Genomic DNA, 17,489 nt, shown 5'->3' on the forward strand with positions numbered 1-17,489 from the left:
ATCATAATTAGAATCAGAATCTCACATATTTTTCCGAGATGGGAAGACTGCCTATCATCAATGTGAACAGTGCCATGAAAAGCAAATGTGCATTTTCCACTTACATGGTTTATTTCACTCAATCATAAAACTACTATGAAAGAACTATTTGGACTGACTTTTGATATTGACGGGATGCTGGATGATTAAGTTATTCCCTTTTAGGATAAACAAACTGAATTTAAATCACTCATTGTCAAAGTAACAAAATGGTACAGATGAGGCTATAGGAGAAGTTCCAATAACTTACTTATATTATGAAGACCAAAATTACTGTAACAGACATAAAGTTTAAAATTTTAATATATTTAACATACACTGCAAATAAAGGAAAAATTCCCCTAGCAGTAAAATTTGGAAGGAAAAATAACCAACAAGACCTGATTTTTTTTTCCCCTCAAAGATGGGCAAAAGATCTAAATCGAAAATCTGCAGATATACAAATAACCCTTAAAAAAATACAGAAAAATATTCCTTTTTCGTAAGAGAAATGCAAATTAATATTACACAAAGATACTAATTCTCTCTTAACAGAACTTGGCAAAAATTCAAAAGCTTGACAAGTGAGCCTGTGGAAAACAGGTTCTTAACCATGGCTAGTGGGGTGCTAAATGGTACACCCCCAGTGGGGAGAAATTAGGAAACTCAAAGCACAAAGTGTACCTCAAACAATATCACACACACACACACACTCACAAAGAGTTACTTATTGAATTTTATTTTCAATAGAAAAAACAAGAAACTAGTTGAATAAACAGGCATATTTCCACAATGGGTAGACAATGATGTATACAAGGTAAACAGGAGCATCTGCTGTGACTGTGAAAAAACTGGGGAAAACAAAACAACAGAGCTTGGTTTTGTCCCATGGAATAAATTTGTGATAATTTGAGCATCCCCCACCCCCGCAAAAAAAAAAAAAAAAAAAAAAACATTGATAAATCACAACACATTGAAAAAAATTAAAATCTGTTAAGTCCATAGTTGCTTTTTTTTTTTTAAAGGTGACAGGGACAAAAATGTTGTATTTACAGAATGTTGCTCTAGGTTGAACTCTGATGTCTTCCAAAGGCCCATGTGTGAGAGTGGAGCTACTGGGAAATGGTAGCACCTTCCACAGGTGGGCCTTCTGGAGGTCCTCAGTTCCCTGACAGCTTGTCTCTTAAAGACTATTGTAGACCCTGGTCTGTAATTCCTCTTCTCAACTTCTTGGTTATGAAGTTAAGAAAGAGGCCTTGCTCTTCCACATGCTCACCAGAGGTCCAAACAACCATGAAAAGAAATCTCCAAAACTGTAAGACAAAATAAACCTTTTCTTTATATAAGTTGGTTATCTCAAGTAATCGCTCACAATGGCAGAAAGCTGACCAACACAAATATAAACTAATAAATGTAGAAGGCCATGCTTGGGAGTATAGTTAAGTGATAGTGTTTTGTCTATCATGTATGAGGCCCAGGGTTCAATTCCCTTCCTAATTAAATAAATAAATAGAAGGAATGACAATTTTTAAAACCGCTCTTTCATAAAAATTGATTCAGATAGGAGTCATCAAATGAAAACTGCCAAATGAAAGGCCTGGGAAAGAATATTCACACAGTTTCAATAAACCATCTCACAGGATAGCTATTAGTTTCAAAGGGTAACCCAATGGAGGGATCAAATCTAACATCACCAATAAGAGGTCAAGCCAATATCCCATACCACCTGTGGGGGATTCTCAACAAAAATATTTACTCTGAATCTACTCATGAAGATCAACCAGAAAAATCCAAATTGAGAAAGATACTATAAAAGAACTAACCTGCCATTGATGTCATGAAATAAATAGAAAAATTAATGTGAAGTCCTTGAAATAAGATAGATACCACAGTCTTTAACCCTGTTGACACATTAGGGTGGTTTACAGTAGTAGCTACGTGTAAGTCACTCATACGGCCATAACTAAGGTTTTCAAGTAGCTAACTTCCTGTAAGTCACTCATATATTATAGTCTGTAAAACTGGTGGTATTAAACATTTTCACCAATACAGAAAGTTGTATATATCCTCTTTATGTGAACTCAAGAACTAAGCACCAATAAAAATCAAAACATGATTATAATTAAAACTCAGTGTGATGTCATAGTTTATTTAACCAGATTATAATCTAGTCACTATAAACTGATAAAATCATTTCTTAAACTACTCGGCTGATGAATAGGTTCTGTGAACCTATAAGCAAATTTCGAAGTACCTTGCAAGATCCAGCTAGAACAGCCAGCCAGGCCTGTTCATGTACCACTATCTAACCTAAATAAATAAACAAAAATTTTTCACAAGGCAGAGAGCAACAGAAATATAAAATATTTATCTTAGAAAAGATTTTAGACATGAAATTGTGATTCTTAATTTATGTAAAAGGAAAATGGTTTGGAAAACTTAAATAACTTGGCACGAGTGATAGAAAACTAACACAAGCCTACATATACCATTATACTAATAATAATGCAATTAAAAATTACCATGGAACTCTTCTTCATTCAGAGACCTAAATATAAATGAAATAAAGCTCATGCTGAAGTAGTACCAAAAAAGACACACCAGTACAACTACTGTGCCACGTATCAAATTACTGCCTCTCAACTCCAAATTTACCTTTTATTTCTACAGACTACACAGTGGATCTGGCCCAGTTAAGTGTTTCCTTTGTAAGTTGGCGTATTGTAAGCTCTGATAACAGGAAGCTCTGGAAGGGAGAAGAGTTCCTTTCCTTTCCTGATGTCCTCCCCTGAGCCGGCTCTGAGACATGCACAGGTTCCACAGTGCCCGAGACAGTGTGGAGAGCTGCAAGGTGGTCAGCTATGACAAGCTCCCACATGAACTCTGCAGTACCTAGCAGTCACCTGCGTCTCCTGCAATACCATCTCCCCAAGTCCTGAGACAGGCTGTAGGACAGTGCCCTAGAGGAGGTATTCCAACAAGTTCCAAGGGAACGCCCCCTAGTTCCACTAGCATAGCATTACAGCAACTGCTCTGCCACCCAATGAGCCATATCATGCCCTTTCCAACAAAGGTCCAGATGTCAGCATTAGAGAGAGGGGGCATTTCTTTAAATAGTTTATCTCAGCAGTGGCTCACTATATCTGTTATTTCTGTAATATTTTCAAGTCTTTTAAACATTTTAATAGACAAGCCCTTATTATTCTGATCCCGTTTTATTGGTAATAATTCTTCATATTAAAGTTTCCCTGTTGAAATTACTATGTGATTGTTCTGGGTCTACAACTGCTACCACCAGTCATTTTAGTTGCTACTATTGAAAAAAGAAATAAAGAGAGATACATTTTCAGAATTATTAAAAAGAATAGATGTTAAAAAAGATATGGCATTGGGGGCTGGGGCTATAGCTCAGTTGGTAGAGTGCTTGCCTTGCATGCACAAGGCCCTGGGTTCAAGCCCCAGCACCAAAAAAACAAACAAAAAAACTAACAACAACAACAAAAAGATATGACATTGGAAATGTAATAAAAATGACCCCCCAAAACAAAAACAAAATAACAAAGAGCTGAGAGGCAGCTGGGAAATATACAGTCAGCAATTCCTATCCATGGTTCCACATTTGCAGACACAACCAACCACAGACCAAAAAAAGTTTTGTCTCTACACTAATCATGTACTGATTTCATCATTATTCTCTAAGCAACATATAGTACAAGAACAATTTACATAACTTTTGTATTTATTAGGTATTATAAGTAACCTAGAAATGACTTAAAAGTACATGGGAACATGTGTGTGGAATTATATGCAAATACTATCCATTACATTATATAAGAGAATTGAGCATCCACAGATTTTGATATGCACAGAGATCCTGGAACGAATTTCGCATGGGACAACTATATTCCTATTCTTAACCAGAACTTTAAATGGTTCTAAATGTTGAAGATCTTACAAACTTTTAAAATAACTATTTATAGATGAATGGATAAGAAAAATGTGGCATATATATACACAATGAAATATTACTCATCAATAAAAGAGAATAAAATCATGGCATTTGCAGGTAAATGGATGGAGTTAGAGAAGATAATACTAAGTGAAGTTAGCCAATCCCATAAAAACAAATGCCAAATGTTTATAAGGAGGCTGATTCATAGTGGGGTAAGGAGGGGTAGCATGGGCGAACAGACAAACTCTAGATAGGGAAGAGAAGTAGGAAGGGACGGAGGGGGCATGGGATTAGAAATGATGGTGGAATGTGATGGACATTATTATCTAAAGTACATGTATGAAGACACAAATTGGTGTGAACATACTTTATATACAACCAGAAATATGAAAAATTATGTTCTACATGTGTAATGCTTTCCACTGTCATACATAAATTTTTTAAAATTATTAAAATTAAAAAAATAACTGTTTAGCCACGAATAAAATTGATTTCCCTTTGTAAATGGTACATGAGTCTAAAAAATGTCACACAAATGCTTTTTACTAAAACCAGTCAGCTGTTTATCTTTATCATTCAGTAGTTACGTTTTCTTATTCTTGAAAATTGAACATTCTTTTGTTATTTTAATGATATATATGACAAGAGAACACATTATAATTCATATTACACATATAGAGCACAATTTTACATATCTCTGGTTGTACACAAAGTAGAGTCACATCCTTCATGTCCTCATATATGTACTTAGGGTCACGATGACCATCGCATTCCACCATCTTTCCTACTCCTCTGCCCTCTCCCTTCCCCTCCCTCCCCTTTCCCCTTTGCCCTATCTAGAGTTCATTTAATCTTCCCATCACCCCCTATGCAGCATATTATGAATCAGCATCCTTAAGCCAGAGAAACCATTCGGCATTTGATTTTTTGGGATTGGCTAATTTCACTTAGCATTATATTCTCCAGCTCCATCCATTTGCCTGCAAATGCCATGATTTTATTCTCTTTCAATGCTGAATAATATTCCATTGTGTATATATATCACATTTTCTTTATCCATTCATCTACTGAAGGGCATCTAGGTTGGTTCCACAGTTTAGCTGTTGTGAATTGTGCTGTGTCCCTGTAGTATGCTGTTTTGAAGTCCTTTGGGGACATAGCTGGGTCAAACAGTGGTTCCATTCCCAGTTTTCCAAGAAATCTCCATACTGCTTTCCATACTGGCTGCACTATTTTGCAATCCCACCAGCAGTGTATGAGTGGGCCTTTTCCCCACCATCCTCGCCAGCACTTATTATTGTTTGTATCCTTAATACCTGCCATTCTGACTGGAGTGAGATGAAATCCTAGAGTAGTTTTGATTTGCATTTCTCTAATTGCTAGAGATATTGAACATTTTTTCATATATTTGATTGATTGTGTATCTTCTTCTGAGAAGTGTCTGTTCAGTTCCTTGACCCATTTATTGATTGGGTTATTTCTTTTTTAGGTGTTAAGATTTTTTAGTTCTTTACATATTCTAGAGATAGTGCTTTGACGAGCATGTGGTAAGAATTTGTTCCCAAATAGTAGGCTCTCTATTCACCTCACAGATTGTTTCTTTTGCGAAGAAGCTTTTTAGTTTGAATCTATCCCATTTATCGATTCTTGTTATTAATTCTTGCGCTATGAGTCTTATAAAAGAAGTTGGGGCCTAATCCCACATGATGGAGATTTGGACCTACTTTTTCTTCTAATAGACACAGTGTCTCTGGTTTAATTCCTAGGTCCTTGATCCACGTTGAGTTGAGTTTTGTGCATGATGAAAGAGAGAGGTTTAATTTCATTTTGTTGCACCACAGATTTCCAATTTTCCCAGCACCATTTGTTGAAGAGGCTATCTTTTCTCCAATGTACATTTTTGGCAACTTTGTCTAATATAAGATAACTATAATTATATTATGTGGGTTAGTCTCTGTGTCCTCTATTCTGTACATTGGTCTACAAGTCTATTTTGGTACCAATACTATGCTGTTTTTTTTTTTTTTTTTTTACTATTACCCTGTAGTATAGATTAAGGTCTGGTATCATGATGCTTCATTCTTCTTGCTAAGGATTGCTTTAGCTATCCTGGGTCTCTTTTCCAGAAGAATTTCATGACTGCCTTTTCTATTTCTATGAGGAATGTCATTCGAATTTTGATTGGAATTGCATTAAATCTGCATAGTGCTTTTTGTAGTGTGGTCATTTTGACAATATTAATTCTGCCTTATAAAAGAACAAGGGAGATCTTTCCATATTCTACGGTCTTCTTTAATTTCTTTCTTTAGCGTTCTGTAGTTTTCATTGTAGAGGTCTTTCACCTCTTTTGTTGATTGCCAACTATTTTACTTTTTTAAGGCTATTGTAAATAGGGCAGTTTTCCTTGTTTCTTTTTCAGAGGATTTGTCACTAATATACAGAAATTCATTTGATTTATGGGTGTTGATTTTGTATCCTGCTACTTTGCTGAATTCATTTACTAGTTCTAGAAGTTTTCTGGTGGAATTTTTTGGGTCTTCTAGGTATAGAATCATATTGTCAGCAAATGGCGCTAATTTGAGTTCTTCTTTACCTATCCATATGCCTTGAATTTCTTTCGTCTAATTGCTCTGGCCAGTGTTTCAAGAACTATGTTAGATAGAAGTGGTGAAAGAGGGCATACCTATCTTATTCCAGTTTTTAGAGGAAATGCTTTCAATTTTTCTCTGTTTAGAATGATGTTGGCCTGGGGCTTAGCATAGCTTTCTTTTACGATGTTGAGATATGTTCCCGTTATCCCTAATTTTCCTAGTGTTTTGAACATGAAAGGGTGCTGTGTTTTGTCAAATGCTTTTTCTGTATCTACTGAGATGATCATATGGTTCTTATCTTTTAAGTCTACTGATGTGATGAATTACACGAATTGATTTCTGCATGTTGATCCAACCCTGCATCTCTGGGATGAACCCCACTTGATCATGGTATACTATCTTTCGATGTTTTTGTGTTTTAAGCAAGTTGAACATTCTTAAGTAGTAGTAGTAATTAAAATAAGGTATCTGAGAATTAGTCACATGACAGTGAGTTGACTAGTATCTAAAAAGTTTTAAATACTACTAAATTTTTAAAAGATTAAATTTCAACTAAAAGTAATGAAACAATGACTAAGTTGGCAACTTTGTTCACACTATTCTAAACATTAAAATACCCAAACTTTAAAATGTTAAAATATTATACTAAAGTAACACATAAAACTAATTTTCTCAATTCATATTTTATACATAGCACATTGTAAAATAGTTAAGGGATCTTTATAAATGTGTTCTGTGTACATGAAAACACTTCTTATATGGCTTATAACCAGAAGAGTTATGCAACTGAATGCTTTGTCTGGAGTAGCAATTAAAAACTCCCCAAATGAATAAGGCAAACTGTTACAAACATGATAGAAAAACCTTCTCCTTTAAGAAATCCTTTTTGTACAAGTAGAGCACATCTAGCTTTGTGTCCTCAATATCATTTCCAATTTTACCTTGAACTACATAATACTACAGTATTTATCAGACTATATTGCTAATATTTAACCATTTGCTATTAACAACAAACTGGACACTTTTCAAAATCCACAAGAACAAGATCAAAATAAATAAAGAGCACTGTATGCCTACAAATTATACTTTATATCATTTTACCTAGCACATTGCTGGGCAGAGAATAGCAACTTTGTGTTCTAAGAAAATGTAACAGTACAATAAAAATATAGTTCATAATATTTTAGGGAACAAAAGAATGAAACTAGTAGTGGCCTGTTTCACATAACAGCCTAAAGTCTGCACAGTAAAACCTTTACTTTTAAAAGTAATCTTTCCTTAAAATAAAAATTAATAGTGAAAGTAAACAAACTAACTATGCCAGTTGAGATAAGCTCATTCTAGGTGACAGAATAGAAATTTTTTTCATTATCTATAGAAATTTTAAATAAATTTTAAAATCGAACACTTTTACTATTCCTTATAAATATTAAAATCAGCATACTTGAACATGTTTATAAAATTGAAATTGCTATATACAGAATGTCCGTAAGTATGAGTAAGGATTACTGAGATTTAAAACTCCAATTCTTTTGGAAAAATAGTAATCTAACTTCACTAATGTGCATTATTAGTTCTACTGTGAATATTTATATCCGAAAATATTTATAAAACAAAAAAAGCACCCAATTTGGAGATACCCTTGCTTTACAAACAGTAAAAATTTAAAGTTATTTCTAATATGCTATAAATAAATGACAATGGTAAGGAAATTCATTTACTGAGACACCTTTATGCTAAAGGTTTAAAAAAAAAAAAAAAAGGGGGTCATTGTCTTTATGCCTAACAATGTTACTTGGATAATGTCACTTGGACAACTATTATGCATTTGAATAAAATGAAGCATATTTAAGTTTTCTAGAGTGTAAGGCTGATTAAAGTCTCACACAGCCCCCAAGGGAACTAAGGAAGCTACATGTAATAACTTCTAAATTTTATCATTAATTTTGGCAAACCAGAGTATTTTTTTTTAACTACTTTACCTTTCTGCTGTAAGGATTACTAATTACTAACTTGGTGTCATCTGAGCCAGATAATATATATTCTCCAGTGTCATTCCAACAGATTGTATTAACCTAAAAAGAAAGCAAAAAAAGAAATATAAGCAAACTGTACATAAAGTATATACAAAATATCTTTCACTTACCTGATAGTACAAAATTTATATCACTAATGAGGTGATATCTATAGGAAAAAAGTATTAGAATTTATGTATTGAAATAAACAGACTTCAGTTCTTAATTCCACTGAAAGAAACCACTCCAACCTAACAATAAGTGAAAAGCTGAAAAGACACAATATCAACAAGTCATCTTCAGAGAAGTGAGAACATAGGAGAACTTGCTACCACTAAGTCCACAGAGACCAAAAGTGAATACAGGTAGTCTTAGTTTACTGGAATGCAAAACTAAAACTTCAGCAGGAAACAATGTCAGGACAAGAAAACCTGAACCATAACTGATGAAGCTACTGGAGGGTCAGAAAGAACAAGTGAATTGTTAAAAATTACAGGTAACTGCCATCACAGGGACACATATTTTGATGAGTTTTAACTTCAGTGGCTCATCTAGGTTCTCAAAATAAAATTTTAGAGAAAAATCTCCTTGTCCTTCAGTCAAAGAACCATTTTGAAATTCAGTAAAGTACTGCATTCTTAACAAGAACTATCCTTGAAAGAAACTATTTAACAAGATCTAAATCTGCTAGAATTTTATCAGACCTTAAATGACATGGATAAAGAGAAATTCTAAACTCTAGCCATCTCTATCCTTCTACATCATAGACCCAATTTCCGTCCACTTTATTATCAATCTAACCTAAAGTAGGTAAGAAGGGGCATAGAATCCATTGTGAAGTTCAGAGACCAAAGGCACAAACACATTAAGAGACTGAGACATAAAAATAGGACTACAAAACACTCCCTTCTAGACCCTTACCGCCACATTACTAAAAACCTATTTACAGCTGGGTGCAATGGCACACACCTGAAATCCTAGCAGCTAGGAAGGCTGAGGCAAGAGGATGAAGAGTTCAAAGCCAGCCTCAGCAACAGCAAGGTGCTAAGCAACTCAGTGAGACCCTGTCTCTAAATAAAACACAAAACAGGGCTGGGGATGTGGCTCAGTGGTTGAGTACCCCCGAGTTCAATCCTCGGTACCCACTCCCCCCGCCAATAAAAAAAAAAAACCCTATTTACACCAGTTCCTTTTACCAAGTATACCAATGAAAGGCAATAAGAAAAAAATTACAAAGCATACTAAAAGGCCAAAATAAAATGTGAAAGGACAAAGCAAGTATTGGAACCAAACATGGCAAAGCTATTGGAAATACTGGACTAGGAAGTGGAAACTACTATGATTAACATACCAAGGGCTCTAAAGCATGTAAGAACAGAGGGCAATGTAAAGCAGAGAGAGAGGGAAGTCTAAGATAAAAATAGAAAAGAAGAATGTCTTTGATAGGCTGATTAGTAGATGGGACATAGTTAAAGAAAGAATCTCTGGGAGGGAAAGGGAGAGAGAAGGGAAATTGTATGGAAATGGAAGGAGACCCTCAGTGTTACACAAAATTACATATAAGAGGTTGTGAGGGGAAAGGGGGGGGGGGAAACAAGGGAGAGAATTGAACAACAGCAGATGAGGTAGAGAGGGAAGATGGGAGGGGAGGGGAGGGGGGATAGTAGGGGATAGGAAAGGTAGCAGAATACAACAGTCACTAATATGGCATTATGTAAAAATGTGAATGTGTAACCGATGCGATTCTGCAATTTGTATTTGGGGTAAAAATGGGAGTTCGTAACCCACTTGAATCAAATGTATGAAAGATGGTTTGTCATGAGCTTTGTAATATTTTGAACAACCAATAAAAAAAAAAAAAAAAAAAAAAAAGAAAGAATCTCTGACCTTGAGGATATAGCAACAGCAACCCACAAAACTGAAGCAAGACCAAAGACTGGAGCAAAAAAGAAAACAAACAAACAAATCCAAAACCTAAACAGAATAACCAAGGACTGTCACACACAGAAGATTCAATTTGTGTATAATGGATACACCAGAAGGTAAAGGAAGAGAGAGAAAAAGGAAAAAAAAAACTGGAGACAATAATGACTGAGAATAGCCCCCAATTAATGTCAGATACCAAACCACAGATTTAAGAATCTCAGAGAAGACCTGGCAAAATGAATAGCAAAAGAACTCCACAGGCTGGGGTTGTGGCTCAGTGGTAGAGCACTTGCCTGGCACATGTGAGGCACTGGGTTCGATCCTCAGCACCACATAAAAATAATAAATAAAATACAGCTATTGTGTCAATTTTCAAATTTTACTTACTTAAATAAATAAAAAGAACTTCTTTACCTAGACATATAATTTCACACAATAGAAAAAACTAAAAATTCTGATTCTGAAAGAAGCCAGAGGGAAGTAACACCTATCCACAGACAAATAAAGATAAGAATTATATCTGACCAGCACAGTGACACATGAGGCTGGGGAGGCTGAGGAGGAGGATATCAAGTTCAATGCCAGCCTCAGTAACTTAGGCCCTAAGTAACTTGGTGAGAGCCATCTCTAAATAAAATATAAGAAGGGCTGGAGATGTAGTTCAGTAGTTAAGCACCTCTGGGTTCCATCTCATGTAGCAAAAAGAGAATTACATCTGACTTCTCAAAAATCATGTAAGAGGGGCAAGTGAGGCAAGCGTGTGGCCCTGGGTTTGATCCTCAGCACCACATAAAAAATAAATAAATAAATATAAAGATATTTTAAAAATTTTAAAAATCATTTAAGAAAAAAGAGAGTAAAATGAAAATACTTAAGTGTTAAGAGAAAATAAACACTAACCCAGAAATTTCTGTACCCTATAAAATTATCCTTCAAAATCATGGAAGAAATATTTTTTTTTCAGCTAAACACACACTGAGGAAATTTATTTATTTATTCATTTATTTATTTATTGCCCAATAGACCTAAATTCTTTAGAGAAAAGGAAAATAATATAGATAAGAAACTTGGTTCTACAAAAATGAAGAATATTAAAGAGGAATAAATGATGATAAAATACTTATTATGCTTCTTCATTATTCTTAATTACTAAACAAAGAGCACTTCTTATTGTTCAAAATAATTTTCAATTGTATACAAATATGCTTATATCTATGTCTGAAACTGAAATGAATGACAGCATTAATACAAAGTACAAGAGAGAGAATTCAGGGTTAATTTTGTACTCAACTACTAATAAAGCAGTATGGTGTTCTCTGAATAAAGCACACTTGGATTCGATGTGGATGTATTTTGCAAACACCAAGAGTTTTTAAAAACAGTAAACCTAAGAGAAAATGAAATAAAAGGTTCAATTAAATCACAAAAGGCAAAAGAGACCAAAGACAAAAAAATGGAACAAAAAGCAAGGGCAACAAATAGAAAAGAAAAAATAACAATGATAATCCAACTATATCAATAATCACCTTAAACATCAACAGTATAAATGCACCCATTAAGAGACTGCCAGAGTGGAGCAAAAAAAAAAGTCCCAAATATATGTTATCTATACTTTAAACATAAGACACTTATTAATAGTAAAAATAAATAAAGAGAAAATATACATAATGTAAGGGTAAAAGAAATTGAAGTTAAAGTGTAAAAGACCGGGCATTGTAAAGTTTCTAAGCTGCAAGGCCTGAGTTAAAAAGTAAAGGACCAGGTATTGTTAAGTTCCTATGCTACACCCCCAAAACCTGAAATTCCTGTAGTTGTTAGGACAATACCCGGAACTGCCCAGTAAATATTCCCCTGACCATCTGGTTGTTTAATAACCTAGGACCCTTTGCGGCCTTGCAGGTAGGCATCGCAGGGCCTAAACCAATCAGTTTGAATGTACCTCCCCCCTTAGAACTCACCTATCACTCCTGCCCGACCTGTTCCCGCCAATGAATGAACTAATCATGTTTAGGAATTGTTGTTTGATTTTCCCGCGGTGTATGATGATTTGTTAAAGGAGACTGTGATGTATGTAAAGTCCCCGCCCTCCCCAAAAAGTGTACTTCAGCACTGTTCAACCCCTGCTCGGGGCTCTGGGCTGCTCTCCCTTCTTGAGTGAGCACGGAGCCCCAGCGCGCTGGATTGGATCCTCAATAAACCCCTTTTGTTGTTGCATGAGCCGCGGTCTTTGGGTGGTCTCTTCCTCCGACGTTCGCGGGACCCTTAACAATACTAACTAATCAAAAGAAAGCTGGCAGATACAGATTTCAAAGCACAGAAAGGGATCAGAGAAAAAGGAAGGCCTTTCATACTGATTCAAAGGTCAGTTCAAGAAGACAACAATGAATAACATGTAGGTGCTTAACAAAGTACTTGAGGCAGAAACTGACAGGAACACATAAACAGATGAATCTACTGTCACACTGGGAGACTTCAATACCTCCATCAGAAACAGATCTAGCAGATTATTCTATGTACAGTTATGTCATGTAACAATGGTCATAAGTCCTGAAAATGAACCATTAGGCCATTTCATCCTCATGCAAACTTCAGAGTACACTTACACAAATGAAGACTACTTTATGATGAATTACAAAAAAAAAACAAAAAAACAAACACATGAAGACTACTATGACAAAAGGAAGCACTATGATCTTAAGGGACCACTTATAAGATACAGAAGATAAAAGCAATCTATCACTGATCAAAATGTCACTATGCAGCACACAACTGTATCTTATTAAGTGAACCAAGACAAGAACTGAAGAGACTACATACTATGGAATTTCAACTACAGGATATTCAGGAAAGGAAAAAATTATGAAGACTATAAAAATATTATTGGCTGTCAAGAACAGCAGGCAGGAGGGAAGAATTTTAAGACAGTAGAACAACCCTATGTAAGTACTATAAAGGGGTTAGATAGCATTATAAGTTTGTTCGAACCCATAGAAATCTCCAACACCAAGAGTGAATTCTTAAACTCTGACAATAGGTGATTATGCAGGTTAAGTGTAACAATTGTACCACTGGGGATGGGGGGATGATGCTGATAATATCGAAGGTTATACACATGTACAGGTAGGGAGGGTATAGGAAATCACTATACCTATGTCTCTCAACCTTGCTGTCAATCTAAAACTGCTCTTAAAAAAAAAAAAAAAAAAAAAGTCTGGAGCTCCAATGCAGCAATCAGTATGCAGTACTAATAATAGAAGTAAGTATTAGCTGGGATGTAGCTCAGTGCTAAAGCATGTGCAAGGCCCTGGGTTTGATCCCTAAAACTGTAAAAATAATAAAATCTCAAAAAACAATAACTACACACATATACACACACACACACACACACACACATACATATATACATACACACACCCCTACTACACAACCCATTTGTTCTACTTCCAGCTATTTAACAAACAAAAATAAATGCATTATATGTCCTCACAAAAACTGCACACAAATGTTCATGGCAACCACATTTGTAAGAGCCCTCAACTAGAAACAACTCAATGCCCATGAATAGGTAAAGAGACAAGCAAATTATGGTATACCCACATAATGAATGCTACTCAGTAATAAAAGGTATTAAACTATTGATACACTCCACAACATGGATGAATCCCAAAAATGTATTCTAAGTAAGACTTGAATGTGAAAGCAGCCAAAGAAACAAAAGCACACAGGGACCATGAGTATAGCTCAGCGGTACAGTGCTTGCCTAGCACACGCAAGGTCCTGGGTTCAATTCCCAACATATACCAAAAAAAAAAAAAAAAAACCTGGATGATTCCATTTATATAAAATTCAAAAAAATGTGAACTAATTTACAGTGATGAATAGGAGGTCAGTGGCTGACTAGGTGGTGGTGAGAAATGAGAGGGCACAATGACATTAATGGGTGATGGATAAACTTATTATCTTGACTGTGGTGATGACTTCATGAATGTATACACAGCTAAACTTATTAAAATGCACAATTTAAATAGTATAGTCAACTATATCTCAATAAAATCTCTACAAAATTTAAACACAAATACTGAATTCATAAGCATACAGTTATTTTGTAATTTTGAAAATTAGACTGGCATTGTCCCTTTCTTATCAGCTACACTGGATGTCAAAAGGTCTTCAAAAATACTACATGAAAATAAAGTCCGACTAGAATTCTATAAAACCATCCAAATCATTGATCAAGTGTGAAGGTAGAGAAAAAAGAGGTTTAAAATTGTAAGAAGAGTTTACTTTCCACTCACCCTTTAAAAAATATTTGAGAATATACTCAGCAAAACCTGAAAAATGTTTTTAAAACTGAGATGATGCACAATACACAGCTGTATAAACTTAAAAATATAAAAATGGCAACTGCACATCATGAAGGAGAATCAATTTGCAGTTAGCTCTAAAATAGTCTCCTTTGGGTAGGTAAGTAAAAGTTTTGACCCCAGGTCCAGAAAAGACATAAAATTCAACACATAACACACTGTAAGACTCTTAAATGAACAATTCATAAGTGCCACATGTATGCTATGTGCTCCTCCTGATATTAATTGAAAGGGGGAAAAAAATCCAAAATATGTCTCCTCAGTCAAGTAATCCAGAACAGAGGGGGCAGGTATGTTGACTAAGATCAAATTAATGGGCTTATGTAACTAAATGTCAGAAAATACCCACCATGGGGTTGGAGGAACCTACCAGAAAAAGAGACACTGATCAAGGTTGGCACACTAATTAATTAGCATGGTCAGGGAAAGCTTCTCTGATAGGTAATTGTTAAAAGAGTGCTGAACGAAATGAAGTAAGCTTCACAGAAGTGTGGAGGAAGCGTTCTAGGTTTAAAGCATAAAATACATAGGGCAGAGGTATACTTGGCATATGTAAGAACAGCAAAGGTAGAAAGTACCAAATAATGCAGGGCCTTTCAATGGTAGCCTCTGGTACATGTCCATGATCCCAGTAACTCAATGCTGAAGAGAATCCTATGTTCAAGGACACCCTGGGCAATTAAGCAAGACCTTGTCTCAATATAAAATTAAAAAGGGCTAGGGGACAGGCATGTGGCACACACCTGTAATTCCAGTGAGTCAGGATGCTCAGACAAGAGGAACACAAGTTCAAGGCCAGCCTCAGCAACTTAGTGAGGCCCTAAACAACTCAGTGAGATCCTATCTCAAAATAAATAAATAAAAACGGCTGGAGGATACACCTCAGTAGTAAAGTACTCCTCGGTTAAACCCCTGTATCTAAAGCAGAAAAAAAGAGGGCTGGATCTGGGAGTGTAGCTCAGTGGTAGAGTGCTTGCCTAGCATGATTGAGGCACTGGGTTCAATCCCTAGTATTCAAGAAAAAAAAAAAGTTATCTTTATGAACAACAAAACAAAAGGACTTTATATATGTGGTTCAAAGTTAGAGTGAATACTGGAGAGACTGAAAACAACAATAATTCTGAGAAGCCCTAATAATTCTCAGAAAGCATAAGTTGTCAGGAATTGCCACATAGGAACCAAGTCCCCCCCAGCTTTGAGCAATGAGAATGTGGAGATGTCCAGCCATGGGCTGTGTGTGTGTCAACTATGAGCATTGAGCACACAAAGTGGACTGAACCAACGCTGCCCCTCTGATTGGGAGGGGGACATATGGGTCTTTTTGCTAACTAACCATGACTAGATTTGTATGTGTAATTTAGCATTTGCGTATTGAAGATATTTTAGGAAAATCAGAGTGGAATAAAGTATAAAATAAGGTGATAGTGCGAGTAGTTTAGGCAAAAGAAGAGGATAACCTAGGACTGGGTACAGCTCAATGGCAGAGAACTTGCCCAACATGCTGGGATTAATCACCAACACCTTGAAGGAAGAGAAAAAAGAGAGAAAGAAGAGCCTAAATTGAATAGTAGACAAAAAGAATGGGATGGATTCCAGATAAATTCTCAAAGTAGAATTTATTCATGGGTAGACTGAATGTGAAAGCTGAGGAAAGAGAGATCAAGGATAACTAGAAGTTTTTTATCTTAAACATCCAAATGGATGGCAGTTCTATTTACTGAAATACAGAAAGTTGCAAATTCAAGGAAGAAAAAATTAAGTATTCGTTTGACAACTCAAATTCTATGATAAATCTTAGCCTAACCAAAAGTAGGAAAACAAAATACCATAAGCTTCTTTATTCATTACAGTATATAGTATAACTTAAGTACACTTGCCAAGGAGAATCTAATCAAACTGCTAGAAGTGACTTAATAACATCACAAGAAAACAAACAAATCTAGCGCATGAAACAGTCCCATAGGAAAATTGAACTGTTTCCTCTAACAAGTCTAGCAGGGTACAGACCTGAATAAAAATTTGAGAACTACAGTAGGGACTGAGGGCATAGTAGCTCACTGGTAGAGCACTTACTTGATACGAGCAAAGCCCTGGATTCGGTCCCCAGTACAACAAAAATAAAAATTAAAAAACTTGGGCTGGGGATGTGGCTCAAGCGGTAGCACGCTTGCCTGGCATGTGTGCGGCCCAGGTTCGATCCTCAGCACCACATACAAAGATGTTGTGTCTGCCGAAAACTAAAAAAAAATAAATATTAAAATTCTCTCTCTCTTTAAAAAAAAAAATTAAAAAACTTAATAAGAAGCACAGTGATCAAGATACGGAGCTGATCTAGATCATCTCTGAACAAAATAACTATAAAAAGATACTGTTATAATGAGGGAAATTTCATTATAGTCGATGTATTATATGACACTAAAAATATACTGTTAATTCTTATTAAAATGCAAAATGGTGCTGGGCATGGTGGTGCATGCTTATAATCCCAGGGGCTTAGAAGGCTGAGGCAGGGGGATGCGAGTTCAAAGCCAGTCTCAGTAAAAGCAAGGCACTAAGCAACTCAGTGAGACCCTGCCTCTAAATAAAATACAAAATAGGGCTGGGGGTGTGATCAGTGGCTGAG

At 35.5% G+C, this 17,489-nt stretch overlaps 1 protein-coding gene across 7 annotated transcripts in view; it reads right to left on the reverse strand.

Moving 5' to 3' along the window:
* Dcaf6 (DDB1 and CUL4 associated factor 6) overlaps nt 1–17,489 on the reverse strand; it is a 110,952-nt gene that overhangs the window by 77,593 nt on the left and 15,870 nt on the right. For all 7 annotated transcript variants that reach the window (XM_071600347.1, XM_071600343.1, XM_071600345.1 and 4 more), the window contains exon 3: nt 8,544–8,636. Coding sequence is in view for 6 of the 7 variants with exons in the window: in XM_071600343.1 (XP_071456444.1) it covers nt 8,544–8,636 (93 nt within the window). In the remaining variant the exon portion in view is untranslated. The remainder of the gene's footprint in view (nt 1–8,543; nt 8,637–17,489) is intronic.

Source organism: Marmota flaviventris, chromosome 12, assembly GCF_047511675.1.
Source record: "Marmota flaviventris isolate mMarFla1 chromosome 12, mMarFla1.hap1, whole genome shotgun sequence".
NCBI lineage: Eukaryota > Metazoa > Chordata > Mammalia > Rodentia > Sciuridae > Marmota > Marmota flaviventris.